General features: G+C 41.7%; 1 protein-coding gene and 1 non-coding gene across 2 annotated transcripts in view; one reads left to right on the top strand and one right to left on the bottom strand.

Annotated features, from left to right (window-relative positions):
* The window catches only part of GNA14 (G protein subunit alpha 14), a 221,498-nt gene extending 209,124 nt beyond the window's left edge, over positions 1 to 12,374 (bottom strand). The window contains exon 1 of the mRNA XM_049769763.1: positions 12,251 to 12,374. Coding sequence (XP_049625720.1) covers positions 12,251 to 12,374 — 124 coding nt within the window. The remainder of the gene's footprint in view (positions 1 to 12,250) is intronic.
* Positions 12,375 to 23,563: 11,189 nt separating this feature from the next.
* LOC126005467 (small nucleolar RNA U3) lies at positions 23,564 to 23,778 on the top strand. Its single transcript, XR_007494540.1, has one exon. It is a non-coding gene; the product is annotated as a small nucleolar RNA U3 (small nucleolar RNA).
* The last annotated feature ends 961 nt before the right edge of the window (positions 23,779 to 24,739 follow it).

The following is a 24,739-nucleotide window of genomic DNA, read 5'->3' as shown; positions in this document are numbered from 1 at the left end:
TACTTGTTGACATAAATCCTCTTCATTTATATTACCACTTTTTTTTTTTTTTTTTTTTGGTTTTTGGGCCACACCCTGTTACGCTCAGGGGTTACTCCTGGCTATGCGCTCAGAAGTTGCTCCTGGCTTCTTGGGGGACCATATGGGACGCCGGGGGATCGAACCGCGGTCCGTCCTAGACTAGTGCAGGCAAGGCAGGCACCTTACCTCCAGCGCCACCGCCCGGCCCCTATATTACCACTTTTTTAAAAAGCATTTTTGAGGACTTTTCAAAACTGTGGAATTTGTAATTTTAAAGAAATTTTGGCAATAGAAAGAACTATCCATTTAAAAATCTGTGAAGTGAGAATGTTAAACATATTTCATTTCATTTCTTGAAATTATGATAAAAAAAAAAAGAGTGTAAGACATGGTTAGCAACTCCTATCTTAATATATGCAGGCTGAAACCAATGGAGTAAAATTAAAGGTTTCCTTTCTCTCCCTGAGTCATGCATTTCCAGCCACCATTTTTATTGATATTATTCATTTACAACATTTTTTTGGGGGGTTTGGGTTTTTGGGCCACACCCAGCGGTGCTCAGGGGTTACTCCTGGCTGTCTGCTCAGAAATAGCTCCTGGCAGGCACGGGGGACCATATGGGACACTGGGATTCGAACCAACCACCTTTGGTCCTGGATCAGCTGCTTGCAAGGCAAACGCCGCTGTGCTATCTCTCTGGGCCCCTCATTTACAACAGTAACATGCCTTCACAAATCTCTCTATATAAGACCTTCTATTTTTTTTGAAATTTCTAATCAATAATTCCCTTTATTGAATTACTAGTAGTTCACATTTTGTTGGAAACGATACAGAGAATCTATGTCATATATTACAATTATTTAGATGTTCCCATATAACTTTCAAAAAGTAATTAAAAGGTGCATTTTGTTTGAAATTATGAAATAAAGGTGGAGTTTTTATTTCTTGTACATATAAGCATTGTTTCTTAAAAACATTTCTAGCTCCAAAATAACTTCACTAATTGTAGATGATTAATTGGAGAATGTATGAGCACAGTGTATAATATAATTTGCTCTTTAGTCATGCATCATAATCTGTCTTCAATAGAATTTATATTGCATTTTATAATAAAATCATATTTTTATTTATATATATCTTTATTTAAACTGCTTGATTACAAATATGATTGTAGTTGGGTTTCAGTCATGCAAAGAACACCACCCTTCACCAGTGCAACATTCCCATCACCAATGTCCCAGATCTCCCTCCTCCCCACCTTACCCCCACCTGTACTCTAGACAGGTTTCTACTTCCCTCATTCATTCACATTGTTATGATAGTTCTCAATGTAGTTATTTCTCTAACAACACTCATCACTCTTTGTGGTGAGCTTCATTATATAAGACCTTCTTAAAGGTTGGAGAGATATAAGGCTTTCCTTGTATGCAGCTGACTCAGATTTTTATCACCAGCATACAGTATGGTTCCCCAAGCCCACTGGAAGTGATTCCAGAGCAGAGTCAAAAATTAGCCTTGGGGCCGGGCGGTGGCGCTAAAGGTAAGGTGCCTGCCTTGCCTGCGCTAGCCTTGGACGGACTGCGGTTCGATCCCCCGGTGTCCCATATGGTCCCCCAAGCCAGGAGCAACTTCTGAGCACATAGCCAGGAGTAACCCCTGTGCATTACCGGGTGTGGCCCAAAAACAAACAAACAAAAATAACCTTGACAAAAAAAAAAAAATTAGCCTTGACAAATAATACTCCGCTATATACTGCTCCAGCCCATTTCCCAGCACTTTCAACATCAAAAAATTGATAGTAAAAAAAGGTTTTGTGATTATAAAATATACTGGGAAATACTGAACATAACATGTATGATTAGGCACCAGAAAAGAGCTCACATTGAAAAAGAAACTTGCAATGGTCGTTTTGTAAGTATACTCTGAATGGGAAGTCATTCATCTGTGAAAATTACTGAGCAAATCCACCCTGGAGAAAGACCTCCTGAGTCCAATGACTGTGGGAAAGGTTTGAAAATTTAGCTTGGGCCTTGTTAAGCATTAGAGAATCTACAATAGAGAAAAAAGCCAGATGAATTCAGTAAACATGGGGAAACCTTAGTGAGAATTCCTTCCTGGGCACCAGACAGTTCAGACCAGAAGACCTACACCTTCTGTGGAATGGCTTCACCTTCCTTAATCAGCGTCCATTATGAACTTTGGTTATGGTCTTTGCAGGGATTATTCCTTGCTAGGCTTTCAAAGCTTTTGTCTTGATTTGTTTGAGAGCCACACCCAAAGGTGCTCAGGGTTTACTCCTGGCTCTGGGATCACTACTTGTGGTGCTTGTGAGATCATAAGTGGTGCCGGGGATTGGTCTCTGAACAAAGGTGTACAAGGCAAGTGTCCTACCCACTTTTCCTATTTCTCTGACCCACTCTTAAAGAGTTTTAGGTACAAGTTAAACTTGGCACATTTGAAGAGTCAGAAATTGGCGATTTGGTACAAGTTCCAGATGCTTACTAGTATGCAATCGGTAACTGGAACTTTGAAGTATAACAAGTATATATAATTGCACTCCTGGGTCATGTTTTCTAGAGGTCTGTTGATCACAAGAGAGAGGTCAGGGAATGTAGATGTTTATTAGTCCAGTTCCTAACGAGGTTAAAAGGAGTGTGAACCTGACAGGGTCAGACCCAGCTTTGGCTCAGCGAAGGAACTAGGTAGGTTCTCCTTATGACTTGCAGAAGCTTTTCTTTATGAATTGTGTTTTTCTGTGTTATTTGTGGATTTATCACATGCCACTCATTTGGGAAACAATACCATATGCTGATATGTATACTAGTAAATATTTCTAAAAACTAAATCACCTAAACTGGGGTCTTGTGCACTAGATAGAGTGATTTAAAACAATTTTGAGGGGGCCAGCGAGGTGGCACTAGAGGTAAGGTGTCTGCCTTGCAAGCACTAGCCAAGGAAGGACCATGGTTCAATCCCCCAGCATCCCATATGGTCCCCCCCAAGTCAAGGGCAATTTCTGAGCACTTAGCCAGGAGTAACCCCTGAGTATCAAATGGGTGTGGCCAAAAAAAAACAAACAAAAAAACAATTTTGAGGATCTGAGAGATTATACAAGCAGGGAGGGCACTTGCCTTACACAGACAAACAGGATTCTATACTTGGTACAAGGTATCCCTGAGGTCAGGGTGATGATTAAGCCCTGAACCCTGCCAGGTGAGACCCCAAAATAAAAAAAAACTGGAAGGAAAAAAAAGTACACACATAACAGGAAATTATGTCCAATGTGTACAAACTATGTGGTCTAAGTCCCAGACTCAGCTCACCAGGGAAATGTCTAACTAGTTGTCTTCGATCCTTAAAATGATACTTAACTACTGGTACAAGTGAAAACATGGATAATTAGTAAAATCATTGCATCGAGTGAAAGAAGTCAAATTGGTATGACTGGTTTTATAACAAAACTTGAGCTACAGGGGATGTAAATCAGTCATGAATGAGTCTAACTCTGGAAGGAAAGGACAGACCATGAAAGAGGAATTGAGTAGTGACAGAATTCTCCAGTGGTGGTGGCTTATGGTGGGCTTATGATAGTATGTACTTGTTGGCACTGATACAACAGATATGAAAAATCAGTGAATATTACCTTACCTGTAAGTCATTACTCATTGAATGTTGGAGTTTTTGTTGTTGGTTGGTTGGTTGGTTGGTTGGTTGGTTGGTTGGTTGGTTGGTTGGTTGGTTGGTTGGTTGGTTGTTTAAGCTGGGCTCAGGTCTCTCTTGGCTCTGCACTCAGAGATCACACCTGGTGGGACTCAGGGTATCTGGGATGGTGGGGATCAAACCCATGCCAGCAGCATGTTAGGCAAGTCTATTGTTTTCATTTTTTTGTTGTTATTTTGGTTTTTGGTTTTTGGCTTTTGGGTCACACCGGCAGTACTCAGGGATTATTCCTGGCTCTATGCTCAGAAATCGCTCCTGGCAGGCTCAGGGGACCATATGGGATGCCGGATTTGAACCAATGACCTTCTGCATAAAAGACAGATGCCTTACCTCCCTGCTATCTCTCCAGCCCCAGACAAGCTCAGTTTTAAGTTTCAGTGTTGTATTTTGAATCTCCTATTTATGGTTCTGTGGTTCAGATATCCCAAGTTCACTGACCCTATAACCTCCCATCTATCTTGCTCCCCACCTTGATTACCTTTTATCCCATCCTTTTTACTTCTATAATCTAGAGTCGAGTGATCTAGGTATCCCTCCTTTAATACCTTTCGTTCCTTCATCCTATTATTCTATATAACACAGAATTGTTTCATTGAAATGTTCCAGTTAGAATTCTCCTTAATAAAGTCCCAGTGGCCTGAACTCAAAGCAGTCCAGATCTCTCTGTATCAACAAAAACTCTCCTCTGCCTTATAAAATTATAGCTTAAAATATTTCATCCTCTAACTTCAGGTTTTAGGCATGAGATTCCACATCTCATGAGGGCTTTACAAATGGAAAATTTTGAATTAGTGGAGTGATATCTTGGTTTCAAGTGGCTTAAAAACTAAAATGAGGGGCAATGGGTAGGGTGTTTGCCTCACACATGGCTGACTTGGGTTCTATCCCCAGCATCCCATGTGATCTCTTTAATCTACCAAGAGCAATTCCTGATCACAGAGCCAAAGAGTAACTGCTAAGCACCAATGGCTGTGGTCCCAAAATAAACCAATAAACCAATAAAACCATTGAAAAGAATGGTACAATCCTCCATAAAAGCAACGAATCTGGGATTGGGCAGGAGAGAGATAATAGGGGGTGGGGGAGAAGAGAGAGGTATGGCACTTTGAGAAAGGTATGGGACCTGTTTGGTTCCAACATTACAGAGGGTCTCCAGACAATGGCTAGAAGTAATCCTTGAGCACATAGCTAGGAGAAAGTCCTAACCCCTGACGATCAGCAGGGTTTGGCCCTAATTGACCCTCTTCAAAAAGAGGGTCTGTGGTCAATGGCTAATTCTCAGAGTAGGATGGATGGGTACCAGGTTGGTTTTGCATGAAACAGAAAGCAAGGAAATGATTGAAAAAGAAAAAGGTTCTTATTACAGGGGCAAAGGAATTTATTTCAAGGAAATCTAAGTGTGTAAATAAGGTACACATTTGAGCACCATTTTGAGTACAACATGATTAAGAACAGAACTGAAGTTTATCTTTAAAAAAAAAAACAGTTACACAATATCTAATGATTCAGGAGCTTATCTGAGTAAGAAAGAAAAAAGTAGGAGCAGGAAAAATTCTCAGTAGAATGTCAAGTACCAGTGGGGAACACGGAGAGAGCTCAGTTTGGAAATCAACAGAATGTTATCTGGAGTCATCAACAGTGCCAAGTCTAGGCAGAGATTTTGATGAAAAATAGGCCATTTGCATATGCTTTGTGTTTCTGCACAAAATCATTAGACAGTGGGGTAAATAAAGAAGTCCATGAATAGGAGATCAAATTTAGAATAACAAGGACAGAGGGACATGGTGCCTATAGACATGTCCTGTAAAGATGATGTCAATCAACTGGAATAAAACACCACCTCTCCATCTCTTCAAAGACAGCTTAGCAAAGAGCTGCCTGTTATGCATGTGTGAGGCTCCAAGACTGGTCCCTGACACCTCCCTACATACAGGAGCATTTTTCCTCAAATTCCTGCTATCTGAGTTACCAGTGCCACAACCAACTATTTGCTCCTGCACATCACACCCAAGTCTACACAATCACTGTGTTTCAAGTGTGGGAGCACTGCAACCCAGTGGGGAGCGATGTGACCAAAGTGGTCATGAACAGTTTATCACAAAAGCAAAAACAAAGGAAGTGGTGGGGGACATGATTGGAATTAATCATAAAATGTCATCATACAAATTCCCAATGAGGAAACTTACTTTTAAAAAGATAGAGGAAACTGTGCTTGCCAAAATTCAATTTCTCTAAAACAATGAGAGCCACTGGAAAATGCAGCTAGTTAAAAAAAAGTTTTGTAGTAGGAGAACTTCATGAAGTTCCCAACCATCCATAAAAACATGCACCATAAGAAAATAGGACTAATGTTTATACAACAAAAGTAGGATATGGATTCTTAAACAGATATAAACCCTTCACTTGCTGAGACTTCATAAGAAGTCTGCTTGGGTAACAGATTATTTCTATCATCAAGTAAACCCAAAGTACTGAGGAATAAAGACTATGACACATATAACATTTCCTTACATGCACAAAAGAGAAAACACAAATGAGAGGGAAAATGGGGTAAATTTGTAGTAACAGATCAAGTAGAAAATGGGCATACCCAATTTATTTTTGCAAACAAAAGTTTTAGTTGATTTAGAGAGAAAAGACTTGCTCATGAAAGTTTCAGGAATCTTTTTGAGGTTAAAAAAAGGTTTTATCATGACTGCCAATGCATACACTGATTTCTACACTTGAGGAAGTACATTGGTTGTACACTTAATAATGGGAAGTTTTACTGTAAATCAATTATGACTTTTGGAAAAGGCGTTGTGTTTCATTTAAAGGCAGAGAGGCCAGGATGCTTGAGACACTTTCAGAAACTTATAGTCAGAAGTTTCTGTGTCATTTTTCTCTGAAAAGGGCCATTTTCCAGTTAAAATACAGAAAATTACGATGGCACACAAAATAAAGCTTGTCACATTAAGAATGTGTTGCAGTGTACATAGTATCTACATGGCTGATTAAACACCAAAAGCACCATACAACCTTGATCTGATGAACCTCTCCATTATTCCAGGTCTTTGGATGCTGCTTATTATCCTTAGAATGTTCTCTTGGCAGGCAGAAAAGTTTGTGTGTGTTACCTGAGATATCACTGTGAGGGTTCTCAGTGGACTCTGTCTCCAAAGGTTCCCTGCCCAGTTTGACTCTCTCAGAACTTTTGCCTGTGTTCTTCAGAACAGTTACTGATGGACAAAGCCTCCCCAACTTCACCCTACTAGATGGCTTCCAGCACTGAATCCAATGTCTGGCAGTGTGAAAATACTGCTGAATTGAACAAAGTGAAGAGAAAGAAATAAGGCCCATTTTGCTCTTTTTATCTTCACAGAGCCAAAAGATTTTGTCACTTGCTACTGAGAGCTCTCTCATTTGCATCATTTCTTCTAATGAACTGCCAGGCCAGGAATCTAACAGTTTGTTGCAAAATGGGATTTTTTTTATAACCAATTCAATAAAATGCATTTGGGAGGGAGTCTGTGAATCAATTATAAGTTTTTAGTTACATCAGCAGAAAGGCTTTAAAATCATTTTATAGCCCAGAAAACAGGAAAGGAAATGCAAAACAAAACATGGCTATGAAAGCACTACAAAGAATAAATTCAACAAACAGCTATGTCACCTATAACTGAGTCATTCTAAAGTACAGATGGAACCTGCTGTTTACAATAGCTCAAAAAACGGGGTAGTTATGATTACATTTACCAAGAACTCTTGGCCAGATAAAACTGAAAGAACTGAGTTTAAAGCATGAAGGGCAGAGAGAGACAAGATTTGAACACTTCAACCTGGCTTCTTAAGAATCTCCTGTTTAGAGGCCGAAGTGGTAGCACAGCAGTAGGGCATTTGCCTTGCACATGGCTGACCCAGGACAGACCTGGGTTCGATTCCCCAACATCCCAGGAGTGATTTCTGAGCACAAAGCCAGACATAACCCCGGTGTCACCAGGTGTGGCCCAAAAACAAAAACAAAAAAAACCCTGCCGTTTTAATACTGACCCTAGAAAAGTTAAATACCATTTAGCAGGACACCTTTCCAAGAAAGTTCCAACATGAGATACCATACAAATTAAGCCATTAAGGCCAGACACAGTACAGAAGAGTAAGGCACTTTTCTGGTACACAGCTGATTCAGGTTCAATCCCTTGCACTATAAAAAACTATGGTTTATCATATCCTTCCAGGAATAATCCCTGAGCACAGAGCTAGAAGAAAACTCTGTGCACAGCCCAGATATGGCCCCTAAACCAAAAACAACAGCAACAAAATGAAATTAAGTCATTAGAGTTGCTGAGGACTCTTAAATCGGTCACTACACAATACTTCAAGTCCAATTTTCATCTAAACAAAGCCTCTCACTTTCCCCTCCATTTACCTGCTTGGAGACTTTTTCCTCCTGAAGAACCCCAACCTTTTCTTATAAACCCTAATCCATGTCCTACTTTTATATGAGGAACTAAAACAGAATATCTTTCTGCTGAATGCAACCATCGACTTCACTCCTTCATCTCCATCCTCTGAGACATCAAAACCTCTAACTTAAAAAAAAAAAAAACACCTCTGACTTCTCTCAATTACTAACCTTGCCCCAACATTAGCTTTGTCTTTCCCTGTGGCCCACAGCTCGGGCTTTTCCCTACTAAATGCTTTCTGAAAACATTCAAACCATGACAAAGGAATGCCTCCTTCAGAAAGAGTTGGTGGTTCTTCTGGTCATTCACACTTTATAGGAGCTCTCACATCCCACCAGCTGAGCAAGGCAATTTGATCGCCAATCCTCTAACCCTCTCACCAAAGAGCTGCCCTAGAGTACTGCTTACTCCAACTATGTGACAAAACTGTCTCCATCGAGGGCCCTGAGGGAGACTGATGCAGGTCAGGTTACCAATGCTGAATCAATCCCTGCATTCACTACTGGGCACCAATGGGGGTTACTTCTGAACACAGAGGCAAGAACAGCATTATCTCCATTAATAGCAGAGGTAATCTACTCACACTCTCTGATTTCTGTATCTGCTGAGTCTCTGTCACCACCTTCAACTTGAGAAGAAAGAGGTGTTCCTCGATATTTATTTTTATTTGAGAGCAAGAATAAGTCAGAGGTTTTATCACACCCTCTGAAATTCTGGACAGCTGCAGGTAGCTAGGAAAGGTTCTGTTTCTGAGTGACTAGCACTCAGACTGCTAATCAGATCTGAGCTCAGTCACTGCCCAGAGGCCAAATAGTGCCTCTGGAAAAAGAAAAAGGATTGCTATTACAAGGGCTGGAAGTGGTGAAGAAGGTGTTCCAGTCAAAGGGTCACAGTCAGGATAACTCTCAGGGCAAACAGCGGGCTAACAGTTCCTTTCTAATCTGAGTGTGAACGCAAGTGGGGTCATCTAAAAAACCTGTTTAAAACTCGAACTAGGGTTCTGCCACATCTATCCTACAAAGTTAGCACTTGTCTAGTTCCTGGAGTTATTTCAAACACTGTTTCATAGTCTGACACAAATCAAAATAGTCATAAATAAAATACAATTCAGACTGTCCTGCAAAAATTCTATTGCTAAAACCAGGTCTGTACAAGAGTACAAATGAAAGACATAATCACTTTTGGTTTTTGATTTTTGAATTTGACTCATACCTGACTATGCTCAGGGCACACTCCTGGCTCTACATTCAGGAATTCCTGGCAGGACTCAGGAACCATATGGGCAGGCACTCTACCTGTTGTTCTATCTCCCTCACCTCAAATTGACTTTTACCTACTACAAAGCTAACAAACTGTTCCATACCCTACTTCCTTGATATACTTAGCTTCATGCCTATACCAGATGTCAAGTACAATTTATAATCTCCTACAGTCCTCATAGTTCAGGGCCTGGCAGGATAGAATAACCCTGGCCAACAGACTGATTCCCCTCCTTTCCCCAAGAAAATTCTGTCTCCTCCTTAGAAGTCTCCTGGACCTGTTAACCCCAGCCCATATATCTAAACTCATTCATACAGAGACCATTGTCACTTTGGGCTCTTCGAGGGCTCAGATCTTGCCCTTCTTAGCTGAAAGGCCCTGGAGAAAGCTTAGGGACTTCCAGTATGGCATTCATTCACTCCTGACCAGCTGAAGCGATATTAAATACACAGAGTCCCTGGGCCTACATGAAGGGACAGAGACTGAAGAAAAGAAAGTGGTCTATGAATCCAAAGGGGTCACCCTACCAGGCCTGAACTCCTTCTCTATTTTGTCCTAACTAACTCCACTTTTCTTTATGGAAAGGTGGTTCTTGTATTAGAAATGAGTTAGCTGGTCTAAAAGATGGTTCTACAATTCAGTTATGAATGTGATAGTTGGAACTGATCACTCTGGACTAGAACTGGGTGCTGAAAGGGGATCAAGTAACATGCATGGCAACCCTCCATTAACAGTAATGCAAACCACAGTGTCAAAAAAGAAAATCAGAGAGAAAGAGAGTGAGCGAGTGAGTGAGAAAGAGCAAGACCGAAAGAAAAAGTGAAATAAAATGCCTATCCCAGGAACAGGAGGGGTAGAGTGGGTGGGTGGGAGGGAAGACGGCATCAGGAAGGGGGGGAGGGAAACTGGGGACATTTGTGGTGGGAAATGTGCACTGTTGAAGGTTGTTATACATTGTATGATTGTAACTCAATCATGAACAATTTTATCTGTGGGAAAAATAACATTATGAATAACCTTGTAACCATGGTGTTTAAATAATTTTTTAAAAAAAGATGTTTCTGCAGAATCTAAAAGGTAGGGATTTAAAAAAATGCTTAAGTATTTGCAAGTTCCCTGGGAAAAAAATCAATAGGTTAATACCCAGGTCCAAAAAATAAACAAGGCCTTCAAATAGCCTTTCAAAGTAGGTCCTAATATGCCAGAAAGTTGGAGGTTTGCCTAAGTGACAACTTGGGCAAACTTGGAGTATTTTTCTTTTGCTTCTTTTGTTTGTTTGTTTTGGGGTCACACCCAGTGAAGCTCAAGGGTTATTCCTGGCTCTTAACTCCAAAATTACACCTGGTAACAAAATGGATATTGCTCAAAAAAAAGTATGAGTTGAACTTTCATATGGTCCAGCAGTACTACTCCTAGGCATATACCTATGTTCACCACAGCACTATTTACAATGGCCAGGATCTGGAAACAACTTGAGAGCAGATGAGTAGCTAAAGAAACTGTGGTACATCTACACAATGGAATATTATGCCACTATTAGAAAAAAAATGAAGCCATAAAATGTTTAGATATGGATGGATATGGAGATTATTATGGTGACTGAAATGAATCAGAGGGAGAAAGTTAGATATATAATAATCTCACTCATTTGTGGGAATCAGGAAAATAAAAGATAGTATGGTGATAATATCAGAGACAATAGAGATGAGAATCAAGAGGACCAGTCAGCTTGTCACAAAGACTGGTGAATGCAGTTAGGATAGAGAACGGTCCACTGTAACAATGATAGTTGGAACTGATACTCTGGACAAGAACTGGGTGCTGGAAGGGAATAAAGTGATATGCATGGCACCCGTTTATTAGCAACAGTGCAAACCACGGTGGGGGGAGAGAGAGGGGGGGAGAGAGAGAGAAGAGAGAAGAGAGAGAGAGAGAGAGAGAGAGAGAGAGAGAGAGAGAGAGAGAGAGAGAGAGAGAGAGAGAGAGAGAGAGGCCGAGGAGAGAGTGGTTGGGAGGGAAACTAGGGACATTGGTGGTGGGAAAAGTGCACTGGTGAGCATACATTATGCCTGAAACTCAATCATGAACTATTTTGTAAGCTATTTAGTAACTATTTTGTAACCACGGTGCTTAAAAAAAATATGTATATATATATATATACATATATATATATATATATATTTAGTTACTCCTGATGATTGGGGGACTATATGGGGTGCCAAAATGAAACCCAGGTTGGGTGCTACAAGGCAAGTCACCTACCCACTGTAATGGGCCTAATAGGCCCCTCTCAGGCCACTTATACTTCTGAAAGTAGAACTTCTGTCTGTCTATGCAGAGACTGAAGGGGCCCAAGGAGGAATCTGCTGAGCCCGGAAGCATTAAAACTTGAGCCCCTAGAAAGCCTCACTGGAAGCCCACCAGGGAAGGCCTCTTTGGACTTGTGCAAAGGCCTGTGCTTTTGGCTGGCTAAAGATATACAGGGAAGAGAGGGTGCAAGCGTGTGGTCAAGGAATGCTGAGGCTCACGCTTCACCCCAAGACGGAGATGACTGCATTGCCTTTCATCACTCAGGGCTGGCGCGCCAACTGAATGTCTAAGGACAACGCTGCGAACTCAGCCCCTCTTATGCGACCCCGCGACGCCCTAGATTCTGATTAAAACTGGGCGCTCCAAGCCCCGTAAGTGCAAAGTGTGGATCCGAAGTTCTCCCTCAACTTCCTTCCCCTATAGACCCTCAACAGCCTGGGCGATTCTGCAGCAGATTTGGCGCGTGACTCGGGGGTCCCGGAGACGTCCACACTCACCGAGCAGCAGCAGCTTGAGCTCGCGGCGCGCGTCCTTCTTGTCCCGCCGGAGCTGGCGCTCGATCTCGGCGCTGATGCGCTGGGACTCTTTCTCCTCGGCCGACAAGCAGCAGCAGTTGGCCATGACCTCCCCGAGCCGGGCCCGAACCCTCCGCCTGAACGGGGTTTGGACTCGCTTCGCTCGCGCGCCCGGGTCTGGAGTGGAGAAGCAAGGGCGCGCGCGCGGCGGGACGGTTCCTCGGGGAGAACTCGAGTGCGCCTTGGCTCAGTCCGTTTTCAGGGTCCGGGGGCTTGGTGGGTGGAGTTGCGGGGGTTGAATCCTGAGCCCCGGGATGCTCAGCAACTCCAGGCTTCAGGTTCCCGGGATGGCAACTTTCTCTGTGCAAAGAGGCGATGGGTTCCGAGACTAAGACAATCTAGTGCACTAAGTCTCGGGTTCTGGTCCCCGAAATGCGCCCTCGCTTGGGCAGGACCCAGAGCCAGGGCGCGTTCAACTGCGCTGGGCTCTGGGAAGGCGGAAAGGGCACACCAAGCCCTAGGAGAACTGCAAGCGCCCAAACACCAGACGCTCTGCGGGTGCAGGAAAAACTGAGGCGCAGGAGCCGCGGAGAGGGAGATTCTCGGAGCCGCGGGCTGCAGCGCCAAGGTCCGAGGGGGGAGAAAGAAAGACTTGGCACACCCGAACCAGGAAACTTCCGAAAACTTCTTGCACAGAGCCTGAGCACGGTGCGGTGCCTTCCTGCACTCGTGCTCCGAGGAGCGGAAAGAGGCAGCAAGCCAATTAATTGGGGCCCTAGCACAAGCCGGGAGAAAGTGGGGTGAGTGTCCCGCAGCAGCGCCGCCAGACCCGCCTCTCTCCCGGGGGCTTCCCTCGAGGAGCCGAGCGGGTGAATGAGCTTCACTGAGTCCCAGGTGCAGGTGTCGGGCAGGGCAGGGTGCAGCACTTGGAGCCGACGTTGCTCTGGCCGGGCCCGACGCTCGGACCCGCACACCTCCACACACCTGCGATTCCTGGACGGGTCCCCGCTTCCCCGACGCCCGGGCGCAGCTCCGACTTGGCCCGAGGCCGGGATGTGCTCAGCAGCTGCCAGGGACCAGAGGCCCGGTCTACGCCCCGCAGGCACCGATTCGGTTAAGTAGGAGACGTAGAAGAACGTAGGGGAAACACCTCCCAGCCCCTTCCTGCGCCGCCGGACGTGGGGCGTGGAGATGGCAAGAATGCAAAACAGCCGGCCACTTTGCATTTGTCGTCAGACCGGACCCAGGCTTCACCCGTGTCGAGCAGCACCTGGCCTGGTCCGAGCAGCCACCTTGTGCAGGGTTGTCTGCCACGGCCGCATCTAGCCTGGCTCCTAGCTAGTCCGGCACGTTGCTGAGTCGCAGAAACGAAAAGTTAAAAGTTCAACATCATAGTTTTTGTGTACCTTGATGGCAAGACGGGGAGCCCAAGAGGACGACGTCTCAATCATGTCCTCTGAGCAGATTTGGACGCAGAACACAAAGAATTCCACGGGGAAAATAAAAAGGGACCGGTGGAAAGAAAGGGATTCATCTTTTTGTTCCTTCCCTTGAAGGTCAGCACTTTATGGCATGGTGGGAGGCCATCCGCCAATGCTTCCTCTATGAAGAGCAAGTTTGTCAGTCTTGGATGGACGGAAAGGGAGGTGATCGTGAGTGTAAAGAGCTTGGCATTGCCTCTGACTGTGAGGTTCTGTCTTACCTTGCTGCTGCGACAAGGCTGGATACACGGTCATTCCTAAGTGCATAGCTATTTCACTTTCTCTCCAGGCACCTAAAATGACAGTAACACTGAATCCTGCAGGGAAACTCCTGGATATTATTGCCTGGATTTTATCACATCTTCCCCCCTTAGATCATGTAAAGAGTGATTCTGTGATTCTGCAATTTGAGAATAAGACTTCGCTTCTCAAACGAATAGTTGCATCCATAATTATTAGTATTTCGGGGAGTCACAGCCGACAGCACTCAGGGGTTACTCCTGGCTCTACACTCAGAAATCGCTCCTGGCAGGCTCGGGGGACCATATGGGATGCCAGGATTCAAGCCACCTTACTTCTGCGTGCAAGGCAAACGCCTTACCTCCATGCTATCTCTCCAGCCCCAATTATTAGTATTTTTAAAGATTAAAATTGGGGTAATCTTTGGGGAGGTGATTTTTTTTTTAATTTCTTTTTCTTAAAGCACCGTGATTACAACACGATTTTAGTTTGGTTTCAGTCGCATGAAAAACACACACACCCCTTCACCAGTGCAAAATTCCCACCACCAATGCCCCCTATCTCCCTCTTCCTCCACCCTTTGCCTGTATTCAAGACAGGCATTCTACTTTTCCTACTCATTAACACTGTCATGGTAGTTGTTGGTGTAATTATTTTTCTAACTGCACTCACCACTCTATGTAGTAAGCTTCATATTGTGAGCCGGTCCTTCCGGCCCTCATCTCTGGGGATTATAACAGTAAAGTCTTTTTTTTTTTTTTTTTTTTTGGGTACCAAGCTAACTGGAATAACTAACCTGTTGGCGCCAAAGTTGCTACAATTTCAAGAAAATATAAGAAACTCGTTGCTGGAACAAATTGGTACAACTTTACCAGATGTCTAACTTCCCATAAGATGCCAGAAGCCTTATCTATGCCCATCGACTTGATCAAATTAGTTAAATTCTTCTTTAAAAAACGACAAGGGCTGGGGCCGGATAGATAGCACAGCAGCGTTTGCCTTGCAAGCAGCTGATCCAGGACCCAAGGTGGTTGGTTCGAATCCCGGCATCCCATATGGTCCCCCGTGCCTGCCAGGAGCTCCTGAGCAGATAGCCAGGAGTAACCCCTGAGCACCACCGAGTGTGGCCCTAAAACCAAAAAAAAAAAAAAAAAAAAAAAGACAAGGGCACCCATGAGAGTGTCAGAGCACATGCAGGAGAAAGTTACCCTAACACCACACACAGTATTTTCACAAATGATGAGCAAAGGTCTGCAGGGATAATACAGCAGGTAAGCTATTTTTCTTGCAAGCCCACTCTGGTTTGATACTTGGCACCCAATATAAGTGCCTTGAGCCCTGTCGGGAGTGATCCCTAATCACAGGGCCAGTAGTAAGTCCTGAGCACTGCCAGGTGCACTCTCCTCCTCTCTCTAAAAATGAGGAGAGAAACCATTATTTGGAGGCAAAGCTTTTATTTCTGATTCTTTGTTTGTATTGCTGGGAATTAAGCCCAGGTCTCATGCCTGCAAGCGCTTTACCACAGAGACACCTGTCTGGTCTGCAGTTCATTTCTAATAATGATTGAGAATAGTCTACATGCACCATAACAACAGGGAACAAGTCAAATAAATCGTGACATCAATACAATGGAACAAGAGTGATTAACTATGTGTGTTTGTGAGTAGTAAATGTTAACAAAAATGGGAGAAACCTCAAAATATATGAATGAAAAGGCAAAATAGAAAAAGAATCAATAGGATGCAAAGGTTGTACGGAGACTCCCTAGCAGTGCTCAGTTTCCAGAGGTCACTCCTAGGGATGCTGAACCAAAGTGCTGTACTTAGACCTTACAATGGAATGGGTGGGGGTCTTATTGGTTGTGCTTGGCAGGAGGATGTCTAAGCAGTGCTGTGTGATACTCATGCCACACATGTCCTATGTGTGTGCCCTACATTGTTCCCCAAGCACATGCTCACTGGAAAAAGACCCCTTCCCATGTTAGAGGCTGACTGTGCTTCAGGAAAACCCAAATAGACTGAATTCCCTGCAATTCCCAAGCCCAAACCCTATTGAGTTTGATGGCCTCAAATTTCTATTGCCTCTTGTTTTCAAGCTTTTATAGCCTCAGAGCAAAATGCTGGTACTAGCCTCATGCAGGTCTTGGTTCCTGTGTCAGTTGATAACATCAGTTTCCCCTGTGCTTGATTTAATCTTGGATGCCTTTTGATTTACTCTAGGTGTCTTTGGGGGGGGGTGCCACACTCAGCAGCACTCAAGGGCTTCTCCTGGCTCTGTGCCTAGAAATAGCCCCTGGCAGGCACAAGGGATCATATGGGATGCCGGAATTCAAACCACCTTCTTCCTGGATCTGCTGCGTGCAAGGCAAATGCCCTACCACTGTGCTATCTCTCTGGCCCCCTAGGTGTCTTTTGGTTTGATCTCTGTGCCTTTTGTTCATCACGACCCCTGAGGATACAAAATCCACTGCTGATTGTTCATTCACATAACAAGGAAATGACCTGAAGATTTATTTCTGCATAGTATCATCATGGTTAAATGACACCTATCTGTTTTATGTTCTGAGTCTTAGCACATACTGGGCTATCCCTCAGCCCAAGCAGTACTTTCCCAAACACATCACTGTAGAGAAAACTGCCCCTCCCATTCAGATTTCTCTTTCTCTGCTGTCTTCTTAGTTCCTCTCATCAACATCTAGCGCTATTCCACTTCTTGTTTCCTCTGTAATGCATCACTTGCCCACAGGAAAGGCATATTTTCATTCCACCCAGTAATACTAAATAAAATTTTGTTGACTATATTAGGTTGAAATCAAGAAAACAGCTTGAAATGTGGGTGAAAAAACTTGAAGAGTATCTCTCTTCTGGAAGAGACAGTGAATAATGAGTGTCTGTATGAGTACTTTTGTAGATTGTCTCTTGGCCCCTTGGAGTCATATAACTGTTGTTTCTAATTCCATATCCTAAGAAAATGTGCCCTGAGGCAATAGAAAATAGTTGAAGACTATATATATATAGATATAGATATATAGATTATATAGATATATATTATTTCTGTATGATAAATTTCCAGGGAAAAGATGGTAAAGCTGAAGGATATAAACACATTTTTTATTTTAATGTGTAGCCATGTTCCTTTATTTAAAAAAGCCAAAACTTATAATTCCACCAAAATATAAACACCAACAATACATTTTTGGGCCATATTAAGGATTTAAAACAATATTATAGTATTTTTTTTGTGTCTCCCTCACTTCTCATTTATTTATATGTTTCTCCTAGCTTGTTAGCTTTTGCTCTTGCTACCCTATACATTGCCCTTTGTTGTTATTGCTTGTTTTCCATAATTTGTTTTGAGCTTCACACCACTGTACTCAGTGCTTCCTCCTGACTCTTGACTCTTGCTTAGGCATCATTCCTGGCAGGCTCAGGGGACAATATGTGATGACCAGGATAGAATGTGGGTCACTGCATTTAAAGCAAGAAGAGCCTTACCCAGTTTATTATCTCTCCAGTCCATGTAAATGATATTTTTAAGTACATTGCTCACTTTTAGAAATTAGATAGTTTGTTTGTTTTTTACTTGACAATCTAAAACTTTGAAATTATACACACACACACACACACACACACACACATATATATATCTTATTGTCGATTTATTTATTTATTTATTTTGGTTTTTGGGTCACACCCGGTGGTGCTCAGGGGTTACGCTTAGCTCTGTACTCAGAAGTCACTCCTGGCAGGCTTGGGGGACTATATGAGATGCCAGGATTCGAAACGGATCCGTCCTGTGTTGGCTTTGTGCAAGGCAAATGCCCTCCCATTGTGCTATCGCTCTGGCCCCTTATTGTCAATTTAAACATTTAAAATATATTGTCTGTCATTTATTATTTTAATGGAATAACTGGTGTTCGAATATCTTATTTTTATATAATCCAAATAGCTCAATTTTATTGCTGTTAGTAGAGTTTCTTCCTTCATAAGAAGATCTCCCCATCTCAAGGCTGCAATACAGTATTTCAGATTTTCTTGTAACTTTTGTTATTTTTTTAGCACTTAACTATTTAGTCCATCTGGTGTTTATTTTTGTAAAATGAGTAAGATAGGAGAACAATTTTATTTTCTTCCAGATGGCTAGCCAGTTGTACCAACATCATTTTTTGAATACTCTATCCTTCTCCAAAGAAATTAAACTTCAATTTTGTTATCCATTAAGTTCTCATATTACATTCTCATTTAGACTTAACTTCATCTCTCTGACTCTATTCTATACAATTGGATATTCATACCTATATCATATTACCTCAATTTGATTACAAGGTGTTTATAAACTACTTCAACATCTGGTAAGCTACATCTCCCTTCAGTGTTATCAGTTTCAGTTCATATATTTACTATTTTGCAGAAACAGAATCATTTATCAATTTCTTCTCCATTGAACTTCAAAACTTAACATTAATCCTTAGGCCAAGTGCTTTCTTGACATATTGGCTTGAGTATAGGCAAATTGTAACCCTTAATTTATTTTTCACAACTTATCTTCCTATCTTCACATCTCAGTAGAGATTAATCTGTCTTTGTACTATTTCCCAAACCTAGTCATCATGACCATAGACTCTTCTATAAAACCACATATTGATCACCACCTCTATTCAATATAGTTTTGGAAGTACTTGCCATAACAATTAGGCAAGAAAAAAGATATCAAGGGCATCCAGATAGGAAAGGAAGAAGTCAAGCTCTCACTGTTTGCAGATGATATGATACTGTATTTACAAAATCCTAAAGAATCTATCAAAAAGCATCTGGAAACAATAAATTCATATTGCAAAGTGGCAGGATACAATATTAGCACACACAAAAAAAATCTATGTTCTTCTTACACACAAATAATGATAGAGAAGAAATAAACATTAAAAAACAACTCCATTCACAATAGTAACACAGAAACTCATGTACCTTGGAGTCAACTTAGATAAAGAGGTGAAGGATATACACAAAGAAAACCATTAAACACTGCTTCAAGAAATAAGAGGACACAAGGAAATGGTGAAATATATACTGTTCATGAATTGGGATGATTAGCAACATTAAAATTGCAACATTCCCCAAGGCATTGTACAGATTTATTGCAATCCCTCTAAGGCAGAGGTCTCAAACTCAAGGCCTGTGGGCCGAAATGGCCCTCCGTACAACATTTTGTGGCCCTGCCCTAGAGGAGTCTTTTTTGTTTTGTTTTGTTTTAGTTGTTTGGGTCACACCCCCCAATGTTCAAAGCTTACTACTGACTTTGCACTCAAGGATCACCCTGACTTTGCCTCCTGCGGCCCCCAGGTAAATTGAGTTTGAGACCCCTGTTCTAAGGATACCCATGACATTCTTCAAATAAGTGAATCAAACACTCCTGAAATTCATTTGGAACAATAAAGGCCCAGGAATAGCTAAAGTAACCCTTAGAAAAAAAGAAAAGGGAGACATCACTTCTCTTTCCCCAAGTTTAAATTGTATTACAAAGCATTTGTCATTAAAACAGCGTGGTATTGGAATAAAGACAGACCCTCAGATCAATGGAATAGACTTGTGTATTCAGAGAATGATTCCCAGACATACAATTAATCAATCTTTGACAAAGGGGCAAGAAATGCAAAATGGAGCAAGGAAAGCCTCTTCAACAAGTGGTGTTGGGACAACTGGTCAGCCACATGCAAAAAAATGAAGCCGGACCTCCATCTAACATTTGCACAAAGGTCAAATCCAACTGGATTAAAGACCTTGATACCAGACCTGGAACCATAAGGTATATAGAAAAACACATAGGTAAAACACTCTATGACATTGAGACTAAAGCCATCTACAAGGAGGAAACAGCACTGTTCAAACAAGTGGAAGATAAGATAAATAGGTGGGACTATATTAAGCTGAGAAGCTTCTGCACCTCAAGGAAAATAGTGTGTAGGACACAAAGGCCATGCACAGAAATGGAGTAACTATATAACCAATACTCATCAGCTAAAGGGCTAATATCTAAGTTATAAAACTTACTAACAGAACTTAACAAGAAAAAACTTCTAAGAGGCTCGGCTGGGCTCAGAGCACTCCGCATGCCAGGATTTCTGGGTGTCTTTGCCTGGTATGTTGGGGGCTCTGGGCAGGACAGCTAGCCACAGGCCCCCTGGGCTGACCACCTAGTCCAGGGGTCCAAGGTCCCCCCAAACCTGGTGGGTCTTCAAGGCCACGCCTGGTTAATCGGGCCCTGGGGGGAGGGGGGGAGGAATTCCTCCCTAGGCATCCAAAAACTACAGAGGCTCGGCTGGGCTCAGAACACTCCGCATGCCAGGATTTCTGGGTCTTTGCCTGGTATGTTGGGGGCTCTGAGCAGGACAGCTAGCCACAGGCCCCATGGGCTGACCACCTAGTCCAGGGGACCAAGGTCCCCCCAAACCTGGTGGGTCTTCAAGGCCACGCCTGGTTAATCGGGCCCTGGGGGGAGGGGGGGAGAAATTCCTCCCTAGGCATCCAAAGCCCCGTGCGTACTTCATGTACTTCATGTATTCAGAATATTCCTTATTCTTTTGTTATGTTTTGCAATACAGAATGTTTATTTTGTATTCTGCCCTTTTCCACACCCATACAAAGCTCTTTTTAACTCCTTAACTATCTAACCCCCTCTCAAACATCACTAACCTACATTACTCTTTTTAATTTCAGTAGTGTACAATCCTAATCACAGTCCAAAGATGTGCATTGTGTGTGACAACCGCAAATTGTTTCAAGATACATAAAATGGACACTTATTTCTTTAGAATATTTTGTGGGTTTTTTTGGATAGCTATAATTCTTACTAAATTTTGTCTTATACAGTGATGATTCTAACCACTTTTTATCTTCTCTTTTTGAGCTGTTTAACAAGGAATTTTGGTGGAAGAGTCCCCCAATTTAATGCTTATGATTGAACCATGTCATGGGAATCATTGGAATTGTTCTTATGGCCCCCATATGCGCCAATAACACCACGTGGCATTGCTTCTTATTTGCATAGGCACATTAAAATGGGAAAATACTATACATACAAATAAGATCCTATTTAATAGAGATTGGAACACACAAATCTTGTAGTGCAGAGGGACCTTACACCCTGAACATTGACATAACGACCTGGCACAGACCTCAGAAGAAAGGGCATAATCCATTCTCCCCTGAACCAGGGAAGCCATCCACGAAACATCCAGGCTGGTCTATAACATCACCTAGAAGCAATCCTCTACCACGGAAGACCTACACTGCTCAGACTTTGACCTGCTCAAAAGAGACTTCCCTTAACACTGAGAAGACTTAACAACGACAACGACCTGCTTACAGGACAGGGCTCCCTGCATTGCCCTTTGATTGTGAGGTGAAAGGAGAGGATGCTCCACATCCTGACTTCAATGTAAGATATGCAGATTCCAGGATCTTTAATACAGAAACATGATACCAACAACAGAGACTGTGTGAAAAATAAAAGTGTGTTGGCACTACAGACAATGTATTGGATTGGATGATCTAGCTTGCCTGAAGCCTAGACTTGGTCTTATGCCAGGAAACTTCAGGGGTCGGGTCTCTTTGTACTTAGGCCAAGGTTATTTCTTTCCATGTCCCTCATATTTTGGTGGGCCTATGCAAACAACAATTGCCACTCTAACACCATTTTTACTGTGCTCCTTTGACTCTAATCTTTAAAAAGAACTCACTTAAAATTTGAGGTTAACGTAAGCTAATATGCATGTATATGGAAATGTAAGAAAATACTATGCCTGTAATGTTTAAGGAGTTACGTAAGTTTTATGGCTTTAGATTGCTTTGTGTACTGTTAAGAAATATTATAATGTGTTACAATCTGGGGACTTGAGGGACAAAGTAATTGTACATGGATTCTGTCTTATTTATCTTGATGTTCTTTCAAAGTTAAGATATCAGCAAGGGGACTTCTGAGAACTATGTTATGGGTGATTGTCCTTCCACTGTAACTTTACCTTGTCCTCTTTCTTTGTACCTTTGTTCTCATAATTAAAAATAAAAAAAATAAAAAAAAAACAAGAAAAAACTTCTAAACTCATCAAAAATTAAAAAGAAGATATAAACATATTTTCTCAAAGAAGAATTACTGATGGCCAAAAGGCATTTGGAAATGTGCTCCACATCACTAATTATCAGGGGAATGCAAATCAAAGCAATAATGAGATATCATCTCATACCACAGAGACTGTCACACATTAGAAATAACAAGAACAACAGTGCTGGCAAGGATGTGGGGAGAAAGGGACTCTCATTGACTGCTGGTAGGAATGCAGACTGGTCCAACTTTTCTGAAAAGCAATATGAATATTCCTCAAGAAACAGGAAATTGAGTTTCCATATGATCCAGGAACACCACTCTTATGATATACCCTAGGAACACAAAAACACAATATAAAAATGCCCTTTACACACATATGTTCATTGCAGCTCTATTTACAATATCCAAAATCTAGAAATAACCCACATGCCCTACAATGGTTGAGTGGCTAAAGAAACTGTGGTACATATACACAATAGAATATTATGAAGCTGTCAGAAAAAATACATGGATGGAAATGAAAACTATTATGCTTAATGAAATGAGTCCGAGGGAGACAGGCGCAGAATAATCTGACTCATCTGTGGGTTTTAATATAAATAAAAGACAGTATGTAATAATACCCAGAATAAATAGAGATGAGGGCCCATGATATGAAGCTTACAAAAAAGAGTGGTGAGTGCAATTAGAGAATTGACTGCACCTACAACTACCATGACAATGATAGTGAGAGAGAAATACAATGCCTCTCTGAAAGACAGTCAGGGGTTGGGGGAGGAGAGAAATGGGAAACATTGGTGGCTAGAAAGTTACACTGGTAAAGGGTGGCACACATTCAATGACTGAAACCCAACTGAGAACATTTTTGTAACCATGGTGCTTAAATAAAATATTATTTTAAAAAAACTACATCTTGACTTTGTTTTGCTTTCACTGCACAAAGTCACCTGTTTGAACTTGGAGAGGCTCTGGCCACACAACACACCTGAAATCTTCAGGAATGAGTCTCTCTGCATCACACCTTCACATGATATGTAGTTGCAAGATGTTTAAATTTTTGTAGAATTATGAAATTTTTAAGGGAATGTGGTTACATGTATTAAAATCAAAATGTCTCTCTCTATATATCCTTCAACTTAACCATCTAACACACAGAAATAAAATCATTAGTGCATGAAGATTTATATAGTGATGCTAGTATGACTTTATACTGGCAAAATTTTTCTTCCTGGGTCTCTGGGACTCCAGTGATTCTTAAATTGTTTCTGTTGAGCTTATCAAAGACTTCTATTTTCATCTGTTCATATTCTTTGACTAAATACTGGCAAAATTTTGAAATAAACAATTGAATGTTTTTCAAAGGGCAAACATGATTATTTCATATAGATTGTTGTATGTTAATGAATAAAAATGGGGCCAAATTAACCCATTTACCTAGATTTCCACCTGGCATAACTGAATGGAAAAAAAAATAGAGTTCAATATTTTCAGGGATTATTTCTATAGTATGTGACTAGAGAAGTTTCTCTGATCATGTAGAGCACCCAAAACCACGAGGAGAAGTCAGAGCATCCTCTCCTGAGCATGAAGCCTGCTCTATGTGTTGCTTCTGTGACTGCCTTTGGCCATTGATGATCATTCTCTCTTTCCTCTAGAGAGGGTAGAGGGAGAGGATGCAGTCTGAGTGGTCTAAAAAAAAGAAAGAAAAAAATAGAGCTCATGGCAACTGTATTTGGCCATATGCAGGGGTGTGCCTTCATTTATATAGTATTTCTATAGTGCCTTTATTTTCACTCTTATCTCTTTAAAATTCACCTAGCAAAGAAAAAATCAGCTTGCATGAGCCATTATAATCCTAAAGCAGATTTTATCATACACTAATTTAACATCTTCCATAAATTTCCAGAAGAAAGTAAAAGAAAACGTTCTTACTCAAGACATGAGACTTTACATGGGAGGGTGACCTCACCTTCCCCTCTAACTTCCTATCTTAACATACTCCTGCTTGTTCAAATATTCTCCAGTCCAGCACGATTTTTCTCTGTATACACATATCATGAGATTTGCCTGAGCAGTTTTGCCCCCTGAACTGTGTCCTTGAAATACTTGATTCCTACTTGCCAAGTCAATGCAGCTGGTCTAGCCCACCTAACCTCACCTACTCACTCTTCCTTTTACAATAAAGTTGACATCACCACACTCTCTATGATTTTTATCATACCTTTGTCATTTCCTAACTTCTCTCCTTGCCTTCCTTCCTTGTTTACCTTCTGTTACCAGGAAAAGATGAGCTCTCTGACAACAAAGGTCAGGACTGGTGTTTATCTTTGTTAACTTGGACTTGGACTACTGGAAGCTACATCCTCTTTAAACTTTAACACTAAACACTGCTCAGATCCCATTCCCATCAATAGAGTTGAGTTCAAAAATAAAGTTGAGTTAGCAGTATGCTGTCTCTAGTCTGATATTTTTCTGTTTTATACTACATTATGTGAAAGAAAAAACAAACTCTCCAGAGGATACTTGATTTATATCAACAGGGCCCTGTTGATAGTGAGCAACAGAGACCTAACATATATGCTTTATTTAAAAATAGAATTAATCTCTTCATAAGACAGAGAAGTTCAGGAACAGTCTTGGTTTTTCCTTC

Source organism: Suncus etruscus, chromosome 3 (assembly GCF_024139225.1).
Source record: "Suncus etruscus isolate mSunEtr1 chromosome 3, mSunEtr1.pri.cur, whole genome shotgun sequence".
NCBI classification, from domain to species: domain Eukaryota; kingdom Metazoa; phylum Chordata; class Mammalia; order Eulipotyphla; family Soricidae; genus Suncus; species Suncus etruscus.
This window is presented reverse-complemented; position numbering and strand designations above follow the sequence as displayed.